Source organism: Pyricularia oryzae, chromosome 4, assembly GCF_000002495.2.
Source record: "Pyricularia oryzae 70-15 chromosome 4, whole genome shotgun sequence".
Taxonomy (NCBI): domain Eukaryota; kingdom Fungi; phylum Ascomycota; class Sordariomycetes; order Magnaporthales; family Pyriculariaceae; genus Pyricularia; species Pyricularia oryzae.
In genome coordinates, this window is record NC_017851.1 from 222784 (window position 1) to 248296 (window position 25513).

The following is a 25513-nucleotide window of genomic DNA, read 5'->3' on the forward strand; positions in this document are numbered from 1 at the left end:
CAACGAATTGTCCGACTGCCTCAAGCGTCATGACTGCGCCTGCTCTAGACTCGATCATCATGCTTTCCGCGGCGCTCTGTCTCCGATTTAGGTATGCTACCTTACTGATTGTTAACACCGATCTTGTCGAATATAGTTCCACTCGAAGCTGCTTTATTGACATCATCCGTCGGGATAGTCGAGGCGGCGACGTTGGGCTTCTCTTTTGGCATATGCTCTGCAGTCGTGGGCATTCCTAAAGTATAGGGTCCCTTGGCAGTGGTCGGCCCAGGTCCCCTGATAACCTTGAAGGGCCGACACGAAGGGTCTGTCTGCACTCCTACAGGATAGGGACCTTTAGCGGTGGTGGGTCCAGGTCCCCTGATGAGCCTAAAGGGCTGGGACGTGCGGTCCCTCGTGGCGTCGTCGGGTAGTTGGACAGCACGAGCTTCAGTAGAGATGGCTGGCCCGGGGCCCATTCTCAACAAGGGGTGAGTCAGCTGTTCCGCTTTCCCGAGAGGGAGGGCATCGACCTCCGCCGTCCGGCCGTCAGGGGTGCCAACGCTGCCGGTGGTGACGGCCAGAGGACGGGCTTCGGCAGCGGAGACGCCAAGCACCAAAAGCTTGAATATGCTCAGGCGCTGCATCCTGAAAGTACTTGATGACGGCCAAAGCAAAGAACCAGGACGCTGAAGAAAGTCAAAACTGGGCAGAAAAGAAAAAGCAAAACGACAAAAGGTAAAGAACGGATAGCCCCCAGAAGCAAAAATGCCACAGTGAAGCTGATTGACCGAAAAGCCGGATAGGGAGAAAAGGGTTCCAAACGGAGAATGAGAGTCAGCAGTAAATTTTATACATGCATTTCGACAACATGGATGTGCATTTGACCACACAACCGCGCGGCATCTTGACAGGGACAAGCTAGGAAGTATTGACGCGTATATAGGACGCACTTTTAATAGGCTGCGTTCAAAATCGTCCGCTTATTATATTCTTCGAGCTGTACTGGGCTCTCTCTGTTAGCTACATCCCCGTAGTATTCGTTCTGGCGCTCAACTATTCCACTGTCTCGTTTTCAAGTTGTGGTGACTTTTTTACTATCAAGCCTTTTATGGCAACCGCCGTTTCTTGCACTTGTACGCTCTTTTCCCAGGTATCTAGCGCACTATCCGATTAGGACTCGGCCAAGTTTATCGAGTGTCATCAATTCAATTGTGTAGGTGGTGACTCCATTTGACCCATATCGCGCTCCTCTTCCAAAGTTTGCAATGTTACTTTCTCCGTTGTGCATACTAATCCATACCCATCTTGCAAATTTAGCAAACGCTATGTCTTGCGGGGCTAAAATCTCTTGTGAAACGGCAGCATTTGCCAAGCTCATGCTGGCTGCTTCCGGACGGAACCTAGGTACCTGATTAGATATACAGCTTATACCAGTGTTGGACATTTCCACTGGAATGGAGGGGTTTTTCTTTTCTTTTTTTACTTTAGGTCAGGGTTCTGTGCCAAATTATTTACAGTGATGAAACGGAAACCTGTTTGCAACGGAAGTTTAAAGAGAAGTATCCCGAAACGATTATTGCGAGTCAGTTGCAGCATCCTCCACCATTCATGGGTCAGACCCACCTTTGTTAGCGATTCACACCCAAACACACCAATAAGCTTAACAGCTGAAGAATTTTCGCCCTCCGGGCGCTGGTCGTCATGGCCTCACCAGAGGTCTCAAACCGCCGCGCGCGCCCGCAGAGCACGCCGCAGGCTTTGCCGCAGGGCCAGGCCGAGTCGGGACACGTATCTCTCGACACGCGCACCGCTAACGCGCCTCAGCCGGCTGGCCGCGGAAGGTACTCCAGCCTCCCGGCCCTGGCCATCAAAACACTGCAGCAGGAGTTGGAAAACGTGGAAACAGTCGGCAGCTGGCTCGAAGAGGTCTTTGCAACCAAGCTCGAAAATTTACAGGCCCCGGAGGACGCCGCGCTTAGGAGAATTGTTCTTGAACTTGACGACGTAATCAGCGGCTGGTTCCTCAGTCGCACCCTCCCTGAAAAAGAGCGTTCACGCTCCCCGTCGCGTTCGCCGACCAGTTCCAGCGAAAGGCGCAGCATTTTAATTACGAGGACGGGCACGGCGTCGTCGGCCTCTAAAGGCAGAGGCACGCCCACTAACAAATCGGTCACATGGGCCGAGCGAGCCGCCACGCCACCAGCGGCGGCCCCAACGCAAATTTTAACCCCGGCCACGCGCTCGTACCCGATACGTACGACGCCCGGCAATGCACCTGACAGCTCCGCAACTCCCTCCCAATCGGGCCGGGACCGCTCCCAAGCCCCGAAACGTTTGACAAAACAGCCGTCCAACCGCATCCTGATCCGCGTAAATGACAAATTGCGGATGGTGACGAGGGAGCCATACGCGGTAACGACCAAACTGGCCGAATTGGTCTCGGTGCCACACAGTGAAATCCCAAACGCCAAACGTACCCCCACGGGCTGGGGTGTTACGGTGGCCTCTGAGGAAACACGGCAAAAACTCCTCAACCCCAGCGCGGTCAAGGCCATTATGGACGCATTGGACGCGCGGGAAGTCACTGTCCCGACAACCTGGCACATATACGCCGTCTCTGGAGTGCCCCGAACGCTCAATTGCCTGGACGGAAGAAAGGACGTACATGAGGTAATCCAGGAGGAGATTACCGTGGCAGCAGGCCAGCAGCCAGTCAACTGGCATATTTCCAAACATGGTTACGACCCACATACGGCTGAGGGCACGTGGATAGTGTCCTTCCTTCAACCCGTAAAGCCCTTTCAGCTTTTTGGAGTGTCGAGACGTGCGCGGAAGGTTGAAAAATCACGCAAAATTACACACCACCACGACGGTTGCCAGGGATATTGCGAAATACGTCGCTGCGTACGGCAAGCGCGCTGCGGCATATGTGGTGAAACAAAACATGCGACAGAGGAAGAGCCGTGCAAGGCAGCCCCCAAATGCGTTAATTACCACGGCCATTTCCCATCCGGACATGAGAACTGCCCTGCCCGACCTTTAGTGGTAAATGGGAAGCTTGAACGACCTTCACAGCGTAAACTAAAGGGGATCCGCAGAATCGGACGTGCCAACCGTGCCGCGATTATCAACGACCGGGCTGAGGCGGCCCGCCGAGAGCCAGCACCTGCAATCCCGGTCCTAAATACCTCATCGCAGCATTCGCAAACTTCGAACTCCCGATCGAGCATTTCAAATAAAAGAGCGCGGCCATGCGAGGCGGCAGGGGCGGATATCCGCAACTTCCTGCAGGCTGAACAGGAACGTGTGCACGACGAAATCGTTTGGGCAGCCGAAATGGAGGAAAACGCAGCGGCTGCCGAAATCTGCCCCGCTGATGTGATAAATTTGGAAGCAACCCATCGATCGATATGACGAAATACTCGCTCGGTAATATGCAGCGGGAATGCCTCGACGTAGTCTGGGCCAACGTAGGTAAAAGGATGGGTGTGCATCTGAGCCTATTGGAGTTGTGCCACCAGAGAAAAGTGGACCTGGTTAACGTTCAAGAGCCATGGTGCGGGTTAAATACGACTATATAAACGCACCCGGGCTATGATGTTTTTGCGCCAGTGGACGAATGGCACGCCAACATTTACGAAGCCATGACTGGGCTCCGGCCCCGGGTGCTTACCTACGTCAAGAAGGGGGCCGCCCTAGGGGCCGCACAACGACGGTTACCGCAGGGCCAAAATACGCGGGACGTACTCTGGCTCGAAATTAACGGAATATTGTTTATTAACGTATATAGGGCTCCGGGTACTGAGGCCGCGCTGGAAATGGTATGCAATACCGTGCCAAATGGACCCACGGTGCTAGGCGGCGATTTTAACGTAGCGGCTGCTGCATACCAGCCGGGCCGCGCAAACGCACGCGGAGGGGATCAACTGACGGCATGGGCGCAAGCCCAGGGGATGAGTTTTACAGGAAATATCGGCGTGCCCACCCACCGCGACGGGGGTTTACTGGATATGGTCTTTTCCAACCTCCCCAGCACAATAACTGTGGTTGACAGCAGTCTTTACACAGGCTCCGACCACGAATCCCTTTATACCACGCTGCGGACGCGCGGCGCCCCCCGCCCGGAGGCGGTCAACGTTTCGGTTAGGGACGACCGGCTACCAAAGTTCGCGGAGCTACTTGCTTTTGGTATGCAAGATATGCCGGACCCGGGATCCGCGGCCGATGGCTACGCATTGGACGCGTGGGTAGCTAAATTTACAACTTTATGGGAGCAAGTGACGTGGGTCGTGGGTACGCCGGCGGGAAAAAGGGGCAGCTCGGCTCCCTGGTGGACCGAAAATTGCCAGCGGCTCTGGTCCGAATTCCAGCGGGTTAAACGGAGCGTTGTAAATAGGGCAGACGCCTCTGCCGAGGAAAAAGCCTATACGAAAGGGGTGCGGGCCGCGAAGCGGGAGTACTGGAGGCACCGGATCGACCAACTGCGCGACGATAAGGATTTGTGGAACATGGTGGGCTGGCTGGGAGCCGGACCACGCCTCCGGTCCCCGCCGCTGGTTATTAACGGCGAGCAAGTGAGCGAGCCTTTAGCAAAAGCGGAAGCACTGCAACGGGAGGTGCTTGGCCGATTTTCGGCGGAGGATGACCTGCAGGGAGACCCCTTGGAGGCCTGGTCGCCGGACGAGGCTAAAATCCCTTGGGACACCCAGGTTAGTGCGGAAGAGGCGGAGCGCTCCTGCATTGGGGTTACGAGCACGTCCCCGGGCATCGACGGAATGACCGTCCGGCTACTAAAAGCCGGATGGGCTTCGTTGGCCGAGCCGGTGCGCAGGCTCTACCAACGTTGCCTGGAACTCGGACATTTCCCAGCGCCTTGGAAGAAGGCCGAAGTCGCGATGCTACCGAAAACGGGGAAGAAAGACCGGAGCAGCGTTCGATCTTGGCGGCCTATAGCCCTCCTCTCCTGCATCGGAAAAGGCCTCGAGAGGCTCGTTGCACGCCGGATAGCTTGGGCCATACACGACAACGGGCTCCTTAGCTGCACCCACGGCGGTGCCCTACCCAAACGATCGGCGACGGATCTGGTTTGTGCCCTCGCCCACGATATCGAGCAGGCTCTAGCTCGCGGGGAGGAAGTCACCTTTGTCGCATGCGACGTCCAAGGCGCCTTCGACGCCCTCCTCCATGGGCGATTGATACGGAAAATGCGGAGCCTCGGGTTTAGTAAAATGCTCCTCAGGTTCGTGATTAACTTTTTAAGCGGCCGCCAGGCCCGAGTCCGGCTGGAGGGTACGACCACGGGCTTTAGGCGGCTTGGGTGCGGCACCCCGCAAGGGTCTCCCCTTTCCCCGATCCTATATATGCTATATTTGGCGTATCTCGTCAAAAACGGTACGAAGTGGCGGTTGGTATACGCAGACGACGTGCTTACATGGAAATCGTCACCCTCGTTGGAGGAAAACGTACGTTGGCTGGAAAATAAACTCCGGGATATGCACGAAATTGCGGCGGAAGAGAAGATCCATTTTGCAGCGGAAAAGACAGAGGTGATCCATATCACTAAGAAAAGGCACGGTCGCAACCCGGAAATCCGGATTAATGGTAGAACGGTTACCCCGGTCCAACTACCGGGCGGTCGACGCGGACAAAGCGCCTCCGGGGCCGAACGCTACCCGGGCATGCGTTGGCTTGGTTTTTGGTTCAGCCGACGGCTAGACGGGCGCCGCCACGTGGCCGAAAGGGCTGCCAAAACAATGGCGGTCGCTGCCCACCTTAAAGGGTTTGGGGCAGTAAGATACGGACCGCCTGCGGCTGCACTTCGCAAGGCAGCGGTGGCATGCGTGGGCTCCTCGGCCACCTACGCAGCCGAGGCATGGTACAACCCAGCGCACAAACAAAGAGGACTCCTCAAAGCACTAAACAAACCGCTGGTTTTAGCGGCACGGGCAATCCTCCCGGCGTATAAAACCACCCCCTCGTCCACTGTTCTCAGGGACGCAGGATTACCCTCGGCCCGCGTCGCGCTGGCCTACACCCGCCTGAAATACGGCGCCCGACTAAGGCTCGCGGACAAGGGGCACCCCCTTGTCAGCCGCCTGCGTGAAACACCTCGTGCCCGCAACTCGGGCCATTCGGCCACAACCCTGCAAACGGCTGCACAACTTCTCCCGCGGATCCGGAGACTAGAGTTGCGCGCACCTCGCAATGCCCCGGATTCTCGCACTGACCCCACCGGAGGAGTCCCGAAAGAGGAAGCGGCCCGCCGCTTTATCGAATGGCTGGACATGGTATCACCTGACGATATCGTGGTATATACGGATGGTTCGGAAAAACACGAAAACAACTGCGTCCAGATAGGGTACGGATGGGCCGCTTTTAGGGCGGGCCTGGAATTTGCCGCAGGCTCCGCATTTATTACGCCGGAAAGCCACGTTTTCGACGCCGAGGCGATTGGCGCCCTAAAAGGGCTACAGGCGGCAACCAAGACCCAGCCAGGCGCCCGGATTTGGATTTGTGTGGACAGCACCTCGGTTATTTGGGGTCTTAGAGGCGACGCGCCGCGTTCGTCCCAATGGGCCTTTCTGGAGTTCCATAACCTTGTCGATCTACTCCGAAAACAAGGTACCGAGGTTCGGGTCCGTTGGTGCCCTGGGCACCAGGGAATCCCGGGAAACGACCGGGCTGACGAGCTGGCCAAGGCCGGCTCCGCCGGACCGCCGGACCCAGACCCGAGGGCTTAGCAAACCACGTATAGCGGTGCCGGCACGGTCCTCAAAGCCATTCTTTCCAATATAAAGAAGGACTGGTGGCGTAAAGAACTCTGTGAACGGTCCCCCGCATATAGGGAATGGAAATTCCAATACACACCGAGAAAGGAGCCCGAGGAATTGCGTTTGCCAAGACCCCTACTGGGCCATTATTTGGCCATGAGGACCGGCCACGGCGATTTCAAAGCCTACCATAACCGTTTCAACCACCAGGATGCAAACACCTCGTGTGCCTGGTGTTGGAAGCGGACCTCCCCTGAGCACCCGGTGCACTGCCGCTATTCGCGGGCGGTGTGGAGAAACTGGCCGTGGTTTGATAACGAGCGGCCGGTCGGGCCGCCAGACCGCGCCCAACGCCGCAAATTCTTCCAGACAAGCCTCGGGCAACCGAAAAGTTTTGAGGCGTTTTCGATAGCCACCAACTACTTCAGCGCCCGCCCCAGAGCGGCCCGCCAGCGCCCCGCGCGCCACGAACGCACTTTACGCCTAGGGACACCGATCGTAAACGACTCGAATTCAGACGAGGAATAGACTTGCTGCCTTTTCACCCACAATTCACGGCACAAGCCGTCAGACGAACCCTCCGTGCACCTTAGGCACGGGGTCGCGTCAGTGAACTATCCCCCTAAGCAGGACCGGGCCCGAACCCGGTCAGGCACGATCCGCCTCTGCCCTCCTTGTTTTCCCCCTGTGTAAATAAAGAAGATAGAACGCGCGCCGAGATACCCCTCGGGAGGTTGCTAACGGCCGGCTAACAAGCCGGGCCGAGCCCGGCGTTAAATAATACTACTACTACTACTACTACTACTACTACTTGCGAGTCAGTTGCGAAATGCCAAGGTCTAGCTAGTCTTGAAATATAAAAGCCTCATCGCCACGGATTACACACTAGGCGGGCCAGCGGCGGATGTCTTTTGCAGAACCAAAGCCCAATCTTAGCAAATACCAATAACAGACCACCATAATCCGCCATTTTGTCAGGACAAAATGCAGTTTCCTCAACTCTTTATCATTATAGCGACTGTCTTCGCTGCCGCTGTGCAAGCTAAATGCACTCCCCCAGTTAACGGAGCATGTCCATTGCCGCCGGGTACTCCGATACTAGCTTGCACAGTCAACGGTGTGGTTACGTAAGTTAAGCCCTCCCAGATTGTCAAACCTTTTTTTTTCTCTCATTTCCTTGTTCCGCCAGCCTTTGGCGGCCGTTTTCCGTTCAGACGTGCTGCTACCAGCCTGTTCCTTTGTGATTTAGCATTGACGAAAAGAAGAGGCTGACTAACATTGGGTAATTTTCTCTCTTTAGTAAATGCTGCACTCGAAACAGTGATTGTTAGCCGAAACTTTAGTGGCATGTGGAGTTAGCCCAGAAACCCGGGGGAAAAGGAATGTAACGTGGTATTTGTGGTGAATGGGGTAAATCTTGGGCAGTTTCAAGGGTTTATTTTCTGGGGTCGCCCTTTGGTTTGATACCAATGAAAGGACCCAATTGAAAATAAAATGTATTAGCAGCGTAGCGCGCCTGGAATAATACAAAAGGCCTTTCCGCAGGGCTAGCCTCATAAACCTAATTTCACAGATGCAGCCAGCGTTATACCTTGAACCTTCCGTAGCCAAGGATCCCAGTGAGACAAATGCTCTAAAAAAAAAAAAAAAAAAAAAAAAAAAAAAAAAAAAAACTTTTTTTCTCAGCTCTTTTGTACAGAGTCCGGCTATATAAATGGGATATGTATTTATTACAAGTTAGGCAAGACGATACAGCCTTTGTTAGTCAAGCCATTCTTTCGCGAATAAATCCCTTCACAGTTTCAATTGAGTACAGGGCTTCGACCTGCCCTGGAAGGTCGTATTTATAGCAAAACAAATATGAAACCGAGACCTGATATTTATGTTCACGACTGGTATGGGACCTTATCGAGACAAGTGATGCGAATCGTTTGGGGGGATGCAAATTTTCAAAGGATTTCAAACCATAAGAAGCTCTATCGCTACGGATTGCAGCAGCAGGCCGTCTAAGTTTGCAGATTCCACTCACGAACCACAAGCCGAATTCCAGCAAAACACTAACTAATAAAGTACATCCAAAAGCCCACAATTTTTAATTTTTTTTAAATTTTCTCAGTAAGAAAAAAATGCAGTTTCCTCAAATCTTTATTATTATTGCGACCGTCTTTGCTGCCGCTGCGCAAGCGTCCTGCACCGACCCGGTCAAGGGAGAATGCCCAAAGACCCCCGGTGTCAGTCTATTTTCTTGCAGAGTAGATGGAAAGATCGCGTAAGTTGAATCGCCCACAAGTGTTAAAACTTTGCTGTTTTCATTCGTCTTGAGCCGCCGTCTCGTGGCTGGATGAGGGGCGGCTACCGACCGTTGTACTCGACATGAGCAAATTTACGAAAGGAATTAGTTGGCTGACACGTGTTTATTACTTTGATCCAGAAAATGCTGCGATAGTTTCGTCAAGTGCCCAATGCAAGTCGTTGTAAGGGCACTGCCGGGAAATGCTGCATGACCTCGAACTGATGTATATGCCAAGGTGGCGCCCAACCGCGCCTGAAATCTGTGGGCAACGGTATAACCTATCACCTGGTACGAGTGGCCCCATTCGAATCTTGGAAGGCTGCAATTAAAGGCGGCGTTTATGGTGGACCAAAGCGTTGGCATGACAGTGATTATCGCACTTGGGCTGGGATCCCTTGTTAGATAGACGCGCGTGCAGGTATTTGTTTCCTGGGGTCTTCTCCCAGGCTGCTGTCCATAAACGGGCGCAGTTGAAGATCAAACACGTACTATAATTAGTAATATTCAAAAATTCGACGAGTCGCAATGGTTCGACTTATTTCAGGGTACAATTGTCGTACATTGTAGCATAACAGCAGGCCGATAAGTCTTTTGATTTCATGCGTAAATCCCTGTTCTAGCGAAAGCAGTCGAGCTGGTCTTTTCCGCGACATTTGCTGGCTTTCCTCTAGAAAATCTCGGTTGCCCATGGCTGCGCGTGTACACGTTCATAGTCTGCCTCATCCGAAGCAGATACCTAGGGAGGTACATGGCCTTTAGTACGCCGGCAGTTGGATTTATCAGTGCTGCATTCATGTCAGCCATGCAATCTACGAGGCAGTATGCGGAAAGCCCCGTATATTGCTATCTTTGCCGCCATGGATCGCAGCCCGGCCGCTGATGACGGCCATTTCATTGTTGCGCTGCATCGTTGATCGATCTATCATAAATCTGTTAGCTTTGGAATATAAATCCGTGTCATCCCTTTTGTCCTACTTTCGTAAGGGTCTTCCCAGCGTTCCACCCACGCTCTCCTTCCATCTGATCCTCCTCATCGACTGCTGACGGGACCGAGGATAGGATCCTTGCAATATGGCAGGCTCTGTGCTTCCCAGTGACAGAGATCCAGAGGGTTGCCAAATGGCTATCCAATGACAACGCTGGAGCTGACAGCCATCTCCTCTGCCGTTGTCATGATGGCGACGTCGTTTGGCTGGTACTTTAAATCGTCAATCACTCAGGCAACCTACCTCGATACAAAAGAAGGTCTCACAATGGAGAAAATAAGGGGAATACGCTCGCGCCCTTGCAAGTTTTCTTTCCTTGTGTCAAACACCAAATGCAGGGTCATCTCAACCTCGCTAACCCCTTTCAACTTTAGACACATCCGGTGCTCCCCCCATACTTATTACCGCACGGGCTAGACTTACATCGCGCGGCGACTTCCCCTTTGACAAGCACTGGGCGTATCATCCGGAGCTGACACACATGGCGCGGATTTCCAATGTTCAACCGCCGCATAAACACAGGTGACGGCCCCCTGGGACCGTTTCCCCTCGGACGTTTGGTTCCCCGTTGACAGGTGGATCGTCCCGTTTGGCCTGGCCGTCCAGATCCCCTTTTGTATCTGCTTCTTCTTTGCCTGGAACTTTTTACTTTTCCACCGAATCGAAGCGGCTCCTCTGGCGCATATGCGCTGCCTACCATGCCGCGTTTTCCTTTGTCGGCGGTGGATGGTACATATTTGGCTCCTTCAAGCGCAAAAAGAAGCCAATAGTTCCCCTACCCAGCTTCACCTCCAGCATCAGCACGACCAACAACAGTCTGGCAGCGTTGACCAGCGACACCGCGGACCAAGCGAGTCCAAGTGCGCCAGTCCACTACACCACTCAACCAAGATGAGCTTGAGCAGCAGCGCATCAGCAGGATGAAGACCCACGAATCAGCTGGTGATGCGGTATGTGGATGATCGCCACCGCCTAGGAGGCACAGACCGGGTCTCCCAAGCTTGGTGGCTCGCTTCGAGCACTGGCTAGGCGGTTGGTGGAACATCTCACCCGACCAGGACCCTGAGATGAAGGTGCCCCTGCGCTGTATCCTTCCCTTTTTAGTCTTGAGGTTGCCATATATTATGTGTCGGTTTTACATTCACCTCGAGGACTTTATCGGATCGAGGTCCCAGCCTTTTGGGGTCTCTATAACGATAAACAAGTTTGTGCCGTTTTTATGACAGTCATGAGTGGGCATATGTTTATCAGTTTGAGACTGGCTTTTTTTTCGTTCATTCCTTTAGCATTTCAATGACTTATGATGCTTCATCCAGTGATTTAGGTTTTCTGTATTGTGGCATAGGTGTTGTTCATTGATTATATCATTTGGACGTCTGCGAATGGGAACAGTGATATGTGCCACGAAACAATCCAAATCATAACTGCCCAAAGGCAGTACCACCTAACTACCTAGGTACGGTGAGGAAACTTGTGCATAAATGAGTGAGAGTTGGTGAGCTCGGCAGCCAGTCAGTGCACCTGCACCCCCATACGTGGATCAAATTCGTTGGGCTGGATAACGAATTGTGTTGGGGTTTTGGGCAATTGCAACCCTTCTCGAAGCGGAAAAAAAGAATGCAACCACCCGCCGTGTCACGAGTGGATGAACTTGATGATTGGTTGTGATGTACCCATAGCTGCCGTCGGGTATGCGGGATTTTTGTGGCCAGGTGCCATTGTCATCCGTCCTCAGCTCGTCTTGGCGCGCGGGGGGGGATCAATTGGATCATGGTAGAATGTGTGTTCGGGCTTCGACTTTCGCCAACCCACGCAACTGGGTTTAGGGATGAGTGGGAGACATGACAAGACATGAACAAGAGACAAGTGATTGATGCGTAGGCAACAGAAGCACATCTTGGGAATTTTTAGTGCTCCAACGCCTAGGAAGTCACTGTAGGGATAGGCGGTAAGGCCTGAAGCCAGGGTCACAGAGAACCAGCCAAATTGCCAGCCCAGCGCTTGATTGGCCGGGAATCGGGTTGCAAAGAGACGAAAGCAAGCACACGGGATGCACACATTTACAATGTACTCTTGTTGAATTAGGCCAAGATGAGAGCATCGTGATCCAAGCTGCCCTACAATCCAAATACTAGTTTTAGATCTAGCATCGGTGTGCCAACACATCTTGGCACCCGCCCCTTGAACCTCCAAATAAAAACCACAGCTCAAACCTTCTCCCGCGGCAAAGCAGTAACATCCGACTCGAGCTGCTTCTGGACGGCGGCGTTGGCCTGGTCGGTGTACTCCTTGCCCTCGAACACTGTTTGCAGACCACGTTAGCATGCCGATCCCGAAATGTGCAGGACACTGAGGGGAGGGAAAAGAATACGAGTGAAAACTTACGGAAAGTCAACTCCTCCAGCGTGCGGCCGTAGGTCTCGGGGTACATCAGGTAGATGAAGATGAACTCGAAGCCGATCCAGCCGCAGTAGATGGCAAAGTAGCGCCAGTCGAGGGCGTTGATGGCGATGGGGTTGACGTAGGTGGAGAAGAAACCACCGGCCTTGCCAAAGATCTGCTGGACACCGATGCCACGGGAACGCTGGGCATAGGGCCACAGCTCGACCAGGTAGGTGTAGGTCAAGGCGTTGTTGCCCATGTTGTAGCAGGGCCCGTAGGCATACATGAAGAAGAGGGCGGCGGCGCCGGCGGGATAGTTCCTGACGCCGTCGTTGGTGGCCTGGCGCAGGTAGTAGAAGCAAACGGTCATGGCGACGAAGACGCACAGCATGCTGGCGGCCGAGAGCATGTACATGCGGCGACGCGGGAAGCGGACCACGATCAGGGCGAGGGCCACGGCGTTGATGAGACCCCAGCACTTGTCGGCCATGTTGAGGCGGGTCTTGAGCGACGTCTCGGTGTAGCCCATCAGGTCGTAGAGCAGCGACGAGTAGTAGGACAGCAGCGTGTTGCCCGACATTTGCGTGAAGAGGCCGATGAAGATGGTGATGAAGAAGCGGCGACGCATGCCGGCCGTCTTGAGCACGTCGGCCCAGGTCTGCTTGGAGTTCTCCATCTCGAGCTTGATGGTGGTGCGGATCTGCGCCATCTCGGCCTGGACGATGGGCGAGCTGGCGTCGCCCTCGGCGTGGTACTTGGTCAGGATCTCAAAGGCCTCGTCGTCGCGGTCCTGGCTGATGAGGTAGCGGGGAGACTCGGGCAGGAAGAAGACGGTGCAGATCTGAAGCAGCGACGGGCAGATCTGGAGCAGACTGGGCAGACGCCACGCCCAGTCTCCCTTGATGTTGACCGTCTCGATGGCGACGGCCGAAGCAACAATGGCACCAATGAACCAAGACGCGTTGAACAGCGACGTCAGCATGGCACGCTCCTTGGGATACGCCAGCTCGCCGATCATGGCAGCACCGGCGATGATGGCAAACACGATGCCGATACCCAGGATGATGCGCGCAATGATGTACATGGCGGCGTGCTGAGCAAAGGCCTGGATGACGGCGCCGACGATCATGATGATGGAACCGGCCATGATGGACCACCGTCGTCCGAACTTGTGGCTGAACCAAGGAGCGAGGGGCACACCGAGAATCGAACCCAGGTTGTAAGATGCGTTCATGATGCCGAGGAGGTTGGGCTCAATTCCGAGCTTGCCGTCTTTGTTTCTCCAGCCATTGCCAAAGTCTATTTTTTGTCAAGATGGAACCGTTAGTTGGATTAGTTGAAAATAAAAGAAACATAATCAGAATTAAAAACTCACACAAAAGATATGGCTCGGTAAACAACATGGTGTTGATGAGCTGCGAGTCGAAACCAGACGTCATCTCAACCCCCATGCAGCACAAGAACAGGAAAATGTACATTCGGCGCAGATTGGGCTTCATCCAGAACCGCACCTTGTCCTGAGCGACCAAGTTGGTCAGGACTGGGTCGGCCGTGCCGTCGGCCGCCTTGATGATGGCCATCGTTGCTGTGAATCTCTCTGTTGAATGATTTCACTGCAGGTCGTCTCTTTGCGGTGTTGGCAGAGGCAGGAGAGGTGGAGAGCGGATGGCTGGGACAAGAGCACCAAAGAACGGAACCGTGATGGCGGGAACACAACGAGGCGCACTGCAAGTTATAAACATTTCCCCAGGCGGACCGGAGAGTAACCAAAAGCAGCAAGAGCAGCCCTGCAATTAATTTACGCCTGCAGGCTGCAGCTAATGACACGATCGCTAAATAAAGCCCCCCAAAGTTAAAACACGGCAAAAGAACAATTTTTGTGGAAATGTGCCGTTGCAAGCGATGCCATCTCTTCCATTCTGGTACCCGCAACTTTTTTTTTCCCCCTTCTTCCTTTTCCCCGCATGCGGTCCATCCCTCCAAGTCAGACTCTGGGGTTCGGTTGTGAGGAACCAGGGGCCCCGGATTGGAGAGACAAATAAAAAAGCAAGGTCCCGCAAGGGAAGGGAAAGGAAAAAAAAAAAAAAAAAGAGCAAAGAAGAAATGGGGGTCACCAGTGAGAATGCAACCACCTTCGGAACCATAAGCCGTTTCCCCCTCACAAACGGACCGAGTCGGTCACCTTTTTGCACTGGGGTCCCTGGCTGGTTGGACGGCTAAATAACCACCCCTGGATGTCCACTTCTCCAAACAGGCAGAATGCTCATTGGGTTTTCCTGTTCCTCTCTGCCCTGTATCCTGAATTTGGTTTGCCGATGTGGCTGACTTTTATTGACATTGCATCTTTCTCCACACTTGGCGGTGCCAAGGAGCCTTTACCGGCACGACGGGTGCTGTTAGCGGACAGTCCTTGGCAGAAAAACGGCTTCCGTGCCAGTTCTGTCTTCTCTTTCTTGTTTATTTTTGTTCTCTCTTGCTTTGTCTGTCTGTTACTAATACGTTTGGTTTTCGAGGAAATCCTGCACGTATTGGCACGGAATACGTCGATATGACAAGGTAAAGGTTCTGATTTCTCCGTGGAAGACGAGTGCAAAGGGCTGCAAGGCCATGTCACCAACATCTGGCGGATGCTACCAACTTGACCACAACTCAGCAAAATTGAACGACCGCCGGCAGCTTGTTCGGTCAGTACTGGTTGGGCTACAGGTGTGTGTCGACCTGCACCCCAGTTTGCGCTGGGCCCGTGACTGCTGTACTCACACAAGGCTCTCTATCAAAATTCGTGATTCCATAATTAGTTGGCATTCTAGGGCATGCAAAGAACTTTTTTCAAGCGAATCCGCCAAGACGGGAATGACTACAACTTCAACATCAGGCCAACTTCTCGTGACTGACGATCCAATAAAGATGCCTGTCTTGTCTGCATCCCCAACCTCAGCTCCGAGGAGACATGCCTGACACTGACACGGTGAGTAGGAAATTGAGTGCATGCCTCTACGCATGAGGTAGGAAACCCTGCAGATCGGCCGTCCTACCCAAAATCCCAACAGACCTTCTGCCAATGAGATGGTATGTGGACTAGGATCCTTTCAAGAGTGCATCCGCTTGGGCAGCTGGCCCAAAATAGTATCTTGCCTTGCTTGCTTCTTCACCAACAGCTTTGTCTTTTTGTGACTTGATATTATCTGCATGGTCCTTTCTACGGGCCGTCTTAGTTATAGCTTCGCTCTAGTTTTCACCCTCCTGGTCTTGCTTTGTTCTCAATCTTGAAAACTATTGTCGGAAGGAAAAACGCCTCAATCCGAATATCCCAGATCGCCTGTCAACCCCTCAGACATTAGTACGTCCCCCTCAAAGTGCGAGCGCCTCAGATCCGCAGATACATGTAAAGTAGTCAGAGACTGGAAGCGAGCGAAAGGGGTGGTCAGCATAGCGCCGAAGAGAACACGCCAAAATCATGTGCAGGAGTGCGGTCTGCCACCTCCACAACTCGCATCTTGTCTGCCGACAGCCGACTTACCGCTGGTCTGACCAATCAAGTCCGATGTGCTTCGTTGTGCATGCCCCAACCGTCCGGGGTCGTGCAGTATATTATTACATACAGTAGACACCAGGCAAGGCGCCCGGACCATCGGTGTCTGGCTGCGGGCAAGGCGGCATTGATGGATTCTCGTTGCTTTCCATCAAGTGATTGACGGATTTGTTTGGTGCAAGCAAGACTATACTGATAAAATTCGGCCTTGATTACGAGAGCATAGATCCGGCCCAATGCAACGGCGCATGGCTTCAAGCAAACCAAGCGTCACTTGTCCACGCGCATTCCTCTCGGGGCCACTCCGCATCGAAGTCAACGAAAAACAAACGGTTGGCTGGCTCTCCTCGATTATCTCGACCATCGCCCCATCAACAACTTGAAATCCCATGATTTATTTTCTGCTTTCAAGCTGCGTAGCAAAAAGTGGACTTTTATTGGATATCTACTCCATGGAAAAGAATGATTGAAAAGGAATGTAGCTAGCTGCATGTTATTAGTACAACGCATCATCTCCGCCGAAAAAACTGCCTCTGAAAGCCTCTTTAGCCCAGTATATACTGGATCAAATACTGCCTGCTAGGACATAACTGGTAGCTGTTTCTCTGGCAGACCGACCCAAAGTAAAACCACGGGGTAAGCCACAGACCCCTAACAGCTTTGAATGCCGTGATCCATGGCTTTTTTCAGCGAGTTAAATGTGTTATATTCTACGCGTTGTGATCCCCAAACCTATGCTTTACCCGATTGCAACCCTCCGGCACGACCACGAACGACGCTGCAATAGTTTTGCTCACTGCTTTGCAACATCGGGCTGATTCGCATCGATGGATGCCAAACTTGATACACCGCAGTATGTGATAAGTCTCAAATTACTTACATTTATAAGGCTAGACTAACGAGCACTCACATCCGACTGACAGGCACTTCGTAGAATAGTGTCCACTGGCGGTTCCACATGACGACAATCTGCACTGGGTATTTTTTGGGCGAAACTTTTGGCTAAATCAAACACAAGGTGCGGTAATAACCAAAAGCGCCATACAAAAAAAAAAGAAAAAGTAACAATTATGTTATTTAATTTAACGAAACGACGTGGTGCGTAATGCTCGGTGCGTTATAGGTGTAAAAACTGGAAATAATTTTATGTAACGCGTTGTTTTCATGCAAAATTCCGTTTATAGATTTAAGATAAATAAAGTTGGACAAATTTGCGTAGCGTTTGGCTGGGGATAGATCCCGAAACGTGTTTCTGCAATGCTGTTACTGGGTGGGGTACGGAATTGGCTCTAGAAAATGCCAGTCAGTCGGATGTAAATGCTCGTTATTCTAGCCCTATTTATATATTAAACTATCTTAATTTCACTGTAAATCGTTCGTGGACTATCTTTGACATTTATGCCAAAGGAAGAAAGAAAAAGAAAACAGCCGACAATTTGCAAACAACTGATAAAACGAAAGTAGGAAAAGTCTTGGTATTTTGGTAATATTCAAGGCGCCATATGATTTGTTGTCGGATCAAATACCTACGCACGTAGTTGTTTGTAGGATTGGATTTAAATTAACACAGAGGGTTAATATGGATAACTGGGTACATGTTTGCTTGTCAATTTAACTTGTCGAATCGCGGGAGGCTGCCCGTGCATATTTTTAGCTTGTCTCGGGGATCCCGGCCGAGGAAGCCCAGTTTTTGATCCTCGACAGTTGTCAAGCCGCTAAAAAGAGTTCCTACATCCAAATCGCTGTAATATGTTGATATGTTTTCCGGCGCAAGCTGGCTTTTTCCATGTCGTTCGGCATGTGCGTTTGGGCATTACCGGACGAGGAGTAAAGCAGCAAATTTGGATTTTGGAAGCCGGAATCTCCGGAGCTTAAATGCATAGGGTAAAGCCGGGGGCTGGGTGGCAAGGGCGGATTTCGGAATGGAATTGCAACTATCCTCGACTTTTGCAAAAAATGAACGAACCGCTCTGACGCTTTTTATAAATACAAAGATAAACTGCCCCCAAAAATCGGTGGTTTTCCTTTTTGTATAATATGCCTTAGGTATGCTTAATTTGCCAGCGACCGTGAAAGATCGAGCGCCGCCACAAACCCGCCACTTATATCAAGTATTGGAGCACACTAAAACAAAAGCAAACATAAGAAACCAAGATGCATACAATTCTCACCGGCGCAACGGGCATGGTCGGCTCCGCCGCCCTCGCCACTATGCTTGCCAACCCCGCCATCACCAGGATCACTATTTTATCTCGCCGGGCCGTACCCCAAGCTATTGCAGCCGCCGACCCCCGCGTCTCGGTCATCCTGCACGATAATTTCGCCTCGTACGACGCCGATTTGCGCAACCGCGTCAAAGACGCGCACGGATGCGTATGGGCCATGGGCGTCAGCACCACCCAGGTCAGCGACCCGGTCGAGTACGAACGCATCACCAAAACGTTCCCCCTCGCGGCGGCCAAGACTTTTGGCGAAATGGCGCTCGAGCAAGGGCGACCTTTTAATTTTGTCTACGTGTCGGCATCGGGCGTTGACGCGGAAGAGCCGGCAAAGTCCCCCAGGATGTGGGCACGCGTCAAAGGCGAGACCGAGCGCGGGCTTGCGATTTTGGCCGATGAGAACCCGCTAATGCACACGCGTTCTTTTCGAACTGCGTTTGTCGATCCCGCGGAGCACGAGCAGATAAAGCCATATCTCCCACAAAGACAGCCAATTATGAGGGTGGCGGAAAAGGTGCTTATACCGGCGTTGAGGGTTTTTTGGAAAAGCGGTTGGGGCCCGTCGGAGCCCCTAGGGAATTTCCTAACAAACTTGGCTGTTGATAAATATTCCCAGGAGGAGCTCGTTGCTGCTGGGGCTAAAAAGATTGGGGACGGTGACTTTATTGCAATTGAAAACCCTACCTTCCAGAAGTTGGCTGGAGTTAAGCCCTAGGTAGGGCGGGTGAGGGGCAGCCCAAAGTCTACACTGAGAATTACTACTACACTCCGCTAGCCAGGCGGGGGCGGCATAGCCTGAGGAGGGCTACGCCTACGATATATAATATAGATCCGGTAGTCGAATAATATTTGCAAATTCCAATGATATGCCTTTTTTTCCATCACCTCAGAGTCGACGACCGAAAATTGAACGCAGCCAACACGACTCTTCTTCGATAGTCCAGTTATCACAAGGCTCACGAGAGAGAACTAAAACGCACACTGCGGTGTCGATTTGATGTGGACATGAGAGGCTTGGCAGAAGAGGTTGGTGGCTGGGCTAACCCGCAGATATCGTCAGGCGCAAAAAAGTGCATTTTAAAAAGTGGTTGTCCTTCTCGCTCTGCGGAGAGGCACTAATAAAGTCTAACTCTTCACAGAGGGCATGTTCTGCGACGTGGAACAACCGCTGCGTCGACACCCCAAAAGCTCCCGGATTGATACATAGCCGGCAAAACTAAGGACATGGTAGTCGCAGTCAAGCACATGAGACCCTCTTCAGGAACCATTAAAGCGTCACTGAAGCTGAACCCTGCACTTTGAACCCATAACACCCATGTTCCCCGTTTTCCGATTCCCGCCTCCTGGTAGTTACCGAGAAGGGTCGATCGTGTGTCCGTACGTATTTTGTAGGCTCGGAATATCCACCTTCTTCACGACCTGTAAGTTGCACGGTTTTATTCAGGTCCTAAACCAGGACGGCAATCGGTGCGTGGCCCCAAGCTTGGACCACAGACGGCGCGAGGGGCGACGGCTGGGAGGTCTTGGGCGACGCTTCTTTCGCCTTTCTCGTTTCCGCCCAAGGCGACGACGGTGGCGATAAAAAGGGCGATAAAATGGATGTAGATTTTCATTTTGTCGAGTTTTCAACTAGGGGCAACACAAGTAGTAACGAGGATATGGTGACAACAGTTTTGCTTGTTGTAGAGAGCTGGGTTATAAAGAGTATTTTGCCAAGCTGTTAAAGCGAAGAGGACTTAGGAGATTAGTACGTGGGAACAGTTGAGTTTAAATATATAAATACTTTTCGACGACGGCTGCAACCGGGTGTAGTTCGAAAACAAGAAAGCGCTACCACTTTGCAAAAGCTTGTTATTTTCAAAATGATTTGGTACGTGAAACGGCCTGACTTGCAAACGAACTCGATCATTACTAGCCCAGGTTAGATAGAGGTCATCTCTTGTCGGTAACTTACTCGTTTTGCACTCCAACTAGTCGTGGAAGTAAACATTAAACGTTCTCTTGCAAAGACTTTCCGTCTTTGCCGTGAGGCAAAAGCAGCTCAACCTGCCGGTACTTGTCAGCTTCCTTATCTTGGGAATGATTACCATCAAAACGCTAGTCTAGTTGAGTTGTGAACTTTTGGTAACGTGTCCTCAGTAACAACACAATCAGCTTCAAAATGCGTCATCAACCTCCCTTCAAAACACGTTGGCGACTCTGCTGAAACTGTTTTGACGCAACTGTACAAACTGTGCTGGAATTGCGCCATGTGCCATCCAACACAATTCAAGCATTGGGGTTTACATACTTTCTTACAAGAATGGATTGGCTTTATATAACAAATTGAGGTGGGTGGAGCTACAAAATGGTTTCGCAGTAGCATCACAGCACGTGTTGTAGTTTTCCAAGTTGTGGTGTCTATGATAGCCACCCGCGTCCATGGAGCTTGGTCCTGCGAAATCTATGAATATTTTATACCAATGGATATTTTAGGACAGCCGTTTAGGGGCTAGGACACCGCGGTATGTTTGCACTAGTACAGAGGTAGATCTCGAAAGTAACTCCTCCAACCTTGACTAAAAACGGACAAAATCGATGTTGATGTCTGAGCAAGAATCCGCAAAAGCCTCTGGTATTGCCTGCTTTCAGTTCATTGCCATCACTATTACGTAATTCCATCAACACTGGGCACAAGCCGCAGTTGATGAATATTGTTGACAGACTTTGAAGGGGTGGTGAAAGCTGTCATAGAAATATAAATGTTTGGACTCCCTCTTTCAACGGATGTCCAATGTTGGAGAGCATTTTCACTTACATTCCCAAAAAAGGCTGACCGCAATAAAGTAAAGATGTTCAGAGTATATCAGGTTACTGAGTCACATTGAAGCCCCCTATGAGAAGCCAATAAAGTTCCTTGTTAGCCCCTTACAATGTACGCAGTCTTGTTCGGATGTGACGATACTTGCATTAGGCCATGCGCTTATATGACCAAAACAGCGGCAGTTGGCCCATGTTTTACTTGAATATCATAAATAAGAGCTGGAGCAAAAAATAGTAATGTTCGAATATTAATATGCAGATTTAGCTAACCTCCCACATCTGAAACTTTTAACATGCCCATTCCTAGGAAATTAGTTGGTAGGTAGATTTGTATCACCTACCCCAGGTCTTGAGTTCGTCTGTATTTCATTTGATGCAACTTCTCATCCTGCGTTTCCCAGCCGTTGGATACATTCCTGGAAGCGAAGGGCCTGCTACCGCGGGCGGAAGCAGCCAAGGACCAAGGGCAAGCGCCAAGCCAATTCTGGACCTCTTTATCGGGGCCATCTTCGCTAGTTGAGCTGCGTCTGGACCCTTTTGGTCGTACACAATGTAACCGCGATCCTCAGTCTCCATTGTTTTGCTCAACGCTCGGTCCATAAAATGTTGTTGGTCACGATCAAGTCCCTTTTTGACATTGCCAAGAAGACCTACCCCCATTTGCAGACCGCAACCCTTGGAGGAGAGACAGCTTCCTCCGGTCAGGCTGGCATAGATCCTCCACAGTGAAGCAGATGCTGTGGGAGGACAAGAAATACTTCATCTGGTCCCTGGCTCGCCTGCTCCTGCTCTTTTTTTGTCTTTTTTCCACCCATCCTCGTCGTCTATCCACGTACTACCTTCCTCACCATAACAAACCTTGTCCTCCACTCCTTGGACCTTTTTGCTCCATGGCTGCACCAGAAAAGCTAGGCAACCAATCAACATGTCCTCCAACACGAGCTGTACTAGCCAGAGCGCTCTCCCCGCCGGCGATATTGAGGGCTCCCTCGCGACATCAACGTCATCTACATCCTATCCGCCCACAACAAGTCTCGCGATGCAATGACGACATGCTGCGCACCGAGCAATGTCGGCGTCGCCGACAGCTGCATCTACTGGTGCGAGCTCCTCGACAAATACCCCGATGGCCAAGGCTTTGCGCGTTGTTTGACTGAGAACGGGGTGGGTAATGGAGGCATCGGCAGACGTATGAAGAGCGCCGCCGGCCTGACGAATACGCCTGAGCTGTTTGGGCTTGCGGTGGGGGTGTTGCTCATCGCAAAGATTCTACGTTGGTGAGGGACGTAAGGGCGGAGGGGTGGTATGTTGCTGGGTTGGGTATGGGTTTGTTTGAGGATAGGAAAATGGGTGTTTTGTGGAAGTTCGGCAGCATGTCAGTCTGCTTCTCCATAGTAGCCATTCTCGACTCACGGATTTGTCTACAGATTGGTGGTATTCTCATTGATTATTAATCCACCAAATCATCTTGGCTACGAATCATGGCTGCTCATTCGCTCAACTCGGCCCTCTTGACACCGAAAAGTCCAGATCTGCACCCTACCCACCTGGAGCCTCAGCAGGAAGGCTTCGGCAACCCCGCTTCTTCGATTCCTTCTGGGAACCTTTATGCTTACTCACCACCAAGAGGGGCGCCAGTATGGATCAACCCGTGAATCAGACATCTATAAGATGCATCCCATGCGCCAGATTATCCGTTGAATCTCTGGTCGAGCTGGCCCGCATCGAGTTCGAGGCACACATATTTCCACAGAATGCTTACTACCAACATCATGCATCTTTCGACGACTTGGAAGCATCAGCCAACAACGGTTGTGATTTTTGTGGACTTATCCTCGAATGCTTCCAACGAAGTATCAGCGAAGACGAACGCCCTTCGCTATGGCCTTATGAATGGGACCCGGAACAGCCGCTGTCGCGACCAACTGGCTCAGACACCATGTATGCCGTCGCCAAGTCGCTCAGTGTTTCCGATATAAAGCTATGCGTGAACGCCACTCATCTCTATCTTGGCCAGGGGATCAAAAAGGCACGAGTCTTTGACGAGATCCTGGTTCAAGTCGGCCCATTGCCTGCGGTAAATGACGATGATGTAGAGCCAGAGTGGTCAATGCCTCAGTTACGACTGACTTTGGAGTCCCCCAGAGGTTAGTTAGTCATCTAAATGGAAGTCAAATGACGGACGATAGTTCTCCAGAGCTCACAGCCAATTTCCAGATGAGAAATTTTTCATTGGCGACTTTCGCGTGGGTAGGTTACAACTTGACACCAACCTCGGGTCTGCGTCGAACCACAGGCTCGCTCGGCAGTGGTTGTCAGACTGCCGTCTAAATCACGGCTCTTGCCTGACAGAGAAGCTCCACGAGCTCCCGACCAGAGTTATGGACGTGGGCGACTCCCTAGAGTCAAGCAGTGTATCGCTGTTCCTGTCACGGGGATTCAAGGCCGACTACGCAGCTCTCAGCCATTGCTGGGGTGGTGCCATATCCCCCCTGTTGACGACCGAGAGGATGCATGCTTTTCAAGAATGCATCCAGATGGCAACATTACCTGCCAACTTCCGCGATGCTATCACTATTACTCGCAATCTCGGCATCCGGTATCTCTGGATCGATTCTCTCTGCATTCAGCAAGACTCAAAGTCGGATTGGGAACGTGAATCCAAGATGATGGGATCGGTATACCGCAACTCTACGGTCACAATCTCTGCAATGGTCTCCAGCGGCAGTAAGGAGGGGATCCTGAAGTGTGATACTCGTGTCGCGACATACCCCAAGGGTACATCCTTGCCACTTTCAAGCCAGGGAAACGAGAGCTGCAGTGAATGCCCCCAGGTCACCGTTTATCCTCTCAGGGACCCGAGCCAAGAGACCATCCGCGGTTTGGACCTTGGCTGTGCTTTGACGTATCGAGGATGGACACTGCAGGAGTACTTGCTGTCTCCACGACACATCATGTACGGCAAAGACATGCTTTACTGGAGATGTCCTGGGACGTTTCTCTCCTCCGACGGCCTCCCTCCCGGAAACAGGACGCCAGACAGAACATACCCTACCATGTCTCGGGTCATATACTCGGATATTCTGCATCATCATCAGCCACCAGCGTCGGACATGAATATCCTGTTTGTGGAGTACTATCAGCTCGTCGGCGCCTATTCGGCGAGGAGGTTGACCTATGGCTCTGACAAACTTCCAGCCTTCTCTGGCCTCGCGCAGAGGCTCCATCCCGTCATCGGAGGAGACTACCTTGCGGGCATTTGGACCGCCGACTTCCGACGAGGACTGATGTGGACGGCCGACCCCACGCACTGCCCCCATGCCGAGGGCGACTACCGTGCACCGTCGTGGTCATGGGCAGTTACCGACGAACAAGTCCTGTACGGCTCGGGATGCAGCTCGACATTGGAGCCAAGCCCCTCCAGCGCCAACTTGATCGACTACAGCGTCGAACCACGGGTTCCCGGCAACCAGTATGGAGAGATTCGCAGCGCCTCCATCGTCCTCGAGGCCTTGACCAAGCCCCTCGTGCGAAGCAGCCAAGTCGTCAATGGACTTGCAGATCCGGACGGGGTTGGGGTGGTGATCTTTGATGAGAGCACCGTCTCCAAAGACTCTCTGAGAATGACCCATACGACGCTTTTCCAGGCGAAGGCCGAGTGTGACGATTACTTGCTTTCGGTAATCACCAGGCCCGGGGCCGATTCCGACTGGGAGATCGATGACGAGCTCTTTGTAGAACAAGACTACCTCCTCCTGCTCGTCCACACGGACGACAATGCGCCAGAGGATCCAGAATCGTCCAACTCTGGTGCGCTGTGCTTGGTTGTGCGACCCGTGGGAGGAAACGACCACTCTTCTGACACGTTCGAGAGGATGGGGACCGCATTTCTGGGGCCACCGAGCCTGGAATGGCTCAAGACGTGGAGACGTCGAGTCCTGACCCTGGTGTGAATACGAGAGGATACGGACGTGGGTCGGGAGAGACTGGGTTAGTGTGGGCCACGTGGGGGTTCGCTCGTCACTTGCCGAGCGTGTTGTGTGCCTGCATTGGACAGTACTACCACAATGGTAGTCTAATCTTGTTCCAAGATGAGTGTGACGAAATCCCGATCTTTTTTTTTTTTTTTTTTTTTTGTCCTCGTCTTGTTTTGCATCAAAACGCGACACGTGCGGGACGGTCCGGTTCGATGGCTGTGCCGCAGATGAGGCGCTGTCCAGAAATGGGTTGGAGACGATGATGGAATGGGTACAAAACGAGCAAATACTACGTAATAACACAGCAGGCTCTCGGTTGCAGAGTGAGTGCGTGCACACGTATCCGATAGCAATGTAGGCGATTGAATAGATAGCTTGAGATCAATCAAAATCCCATCACAGTAGATGAACGCATCAAACGCACCGACCTGCTGTTGCAGGTTTTTTTGTCAATTTCTTTCAGGGTGATCCGGTTCATCGGCAAGTGCGAAATGACGTCGTGGTGTCTCCAGTTTCTCTTGTCTGGCGTCGCTCTGGAAGAATCTGGACTTTTGGAGTCGTGCACGAAAA

At 52.1% G+C, this 25513-nt stretch overlaps 7 protein-coding genes across 7 annotated transcripts; 5 read left to right on the top strand and 2 right to left on the bottom strand.

Annotated features, from left to right (window-relative positions):
* Positions 1-101: 101 nt before the first annotated feature.
* Positions 102-626, bottom strand: MGG_08442 (uncharacterized protein; the record flags this gene model as incomplete). Its single annotated transcript, XM_003715894.1, has 1 exon — positions 102-626. The coding sequence occupies one exon, from the start codon at positions 624-626 to the stop codon at positions 102-104; it is 525 nt and encodes a 174-aa protein (XP_003715942.1).
* A 7110-nt stretch (positions 627-7736) lies between these two features.
* Positions 7737-8466, top strand: MGG_17014 (uncharacterized protein; the record flags this gene model as incomplete). Its single annotated transcript, XM_003715895.1, has 2 exons — positions 7737-7879; positions 8439-8466. The coding sequence occupies 2 exons, from the start codon at positions 7737-7739 to the stop codon at positions 8464-8466; spliced, it is 171 nt and encodes a 56-aa protein (XP_003715943.1).
* Positions 8467-8878: 412 nt separating this feature from the next.
* Positions 8879-9301, top strand: MGG_17015 (uncharacterized protein; the record flags this gene model as incomplete). The annotated part of the gene is made up of 3 exons (XM_003715896.1): positions 8879-9021; positions 9184-9226; positions 9281-9301. 3 exons carry the CDS (start codon positions 8879-8881, stop codon positions 9299-9301), a joined length of 207 nt encoding a protein of 68 aa, XP_003715944.1.
* Positions 9302-12090: 2789 nt separating this feature from the next.
* Positions 12091-14265, bottom strand: MGG_08446 (sugar transporter). The gene is made up of 3 exons (XM_003715897.1): positions 13789-14265; positions 12417-13712; positions 12091-12333 (listed from the first exon to the last, which is right to left on the bottom strand). Exons 1-3 carry the CDS (start codon positions 13991-13993, stop codon positions 12239-12241), a joined length of 1596 nt encoding a protein of 531 aa, XP_003715945.1. The 5' UTR covers positions 13994-14265; the 3' UTR covers positions 12091-12238.
* Positions 14266-14647: 382 nt separating this feature from the next.
* MGG_17016 (uncharacterized protein) lies at positions 14648-15119 on the top strand (the record flags this gene model as incomplete). Its single annotated transcript, XM_003715898.1, has 2 exons — positions 14648-14808; positions 14927-15119. Coding segments are annotated over 2 exons (354 nt in total), but the record flags the coding sequence as incomplete, so codon positions are not given.
* A 2980-nt stretch (positions 15120-18099) lies between these two features.
* Positions 18100-18879, top strand: MGG_08447 (uncharacterized protein; the record flags this gene model as incomplete). The annotated part of the gene is made up of 1 exon (XM_003715899.1): positions 18100-18879. The coding sequence occupies one exon, from the start codon at positions 18100-18102 to the stop codon at positions 18877-18879; it is 780 nt and encodes a 259-aa protein (XP_003715947.1).
* A 3568-nt stretch (positions 18880-22447) lies between these two features.
* Positions 22448-25008, top strand: MGG_08449 (uncharacterized protein; the record flags this gene model as incomplete). Its single annotated transcript, XM_003715900.1, has 4 exons — positions 22448-22603; positions 22681-23113; positions 23184-23216; positions 23319-25008. The coding sequence occupies 4 exons, from the start codon at positions 22448-22450 to the stop codon at positions 24917-24919; spliced, it is 2223 nt and encodes a 740-aa protein (XP_003715948.1). The 3' UTR covers positions 24920-25008.
* Positions 25009-25513: the final 505 nt, after the last annotated feature.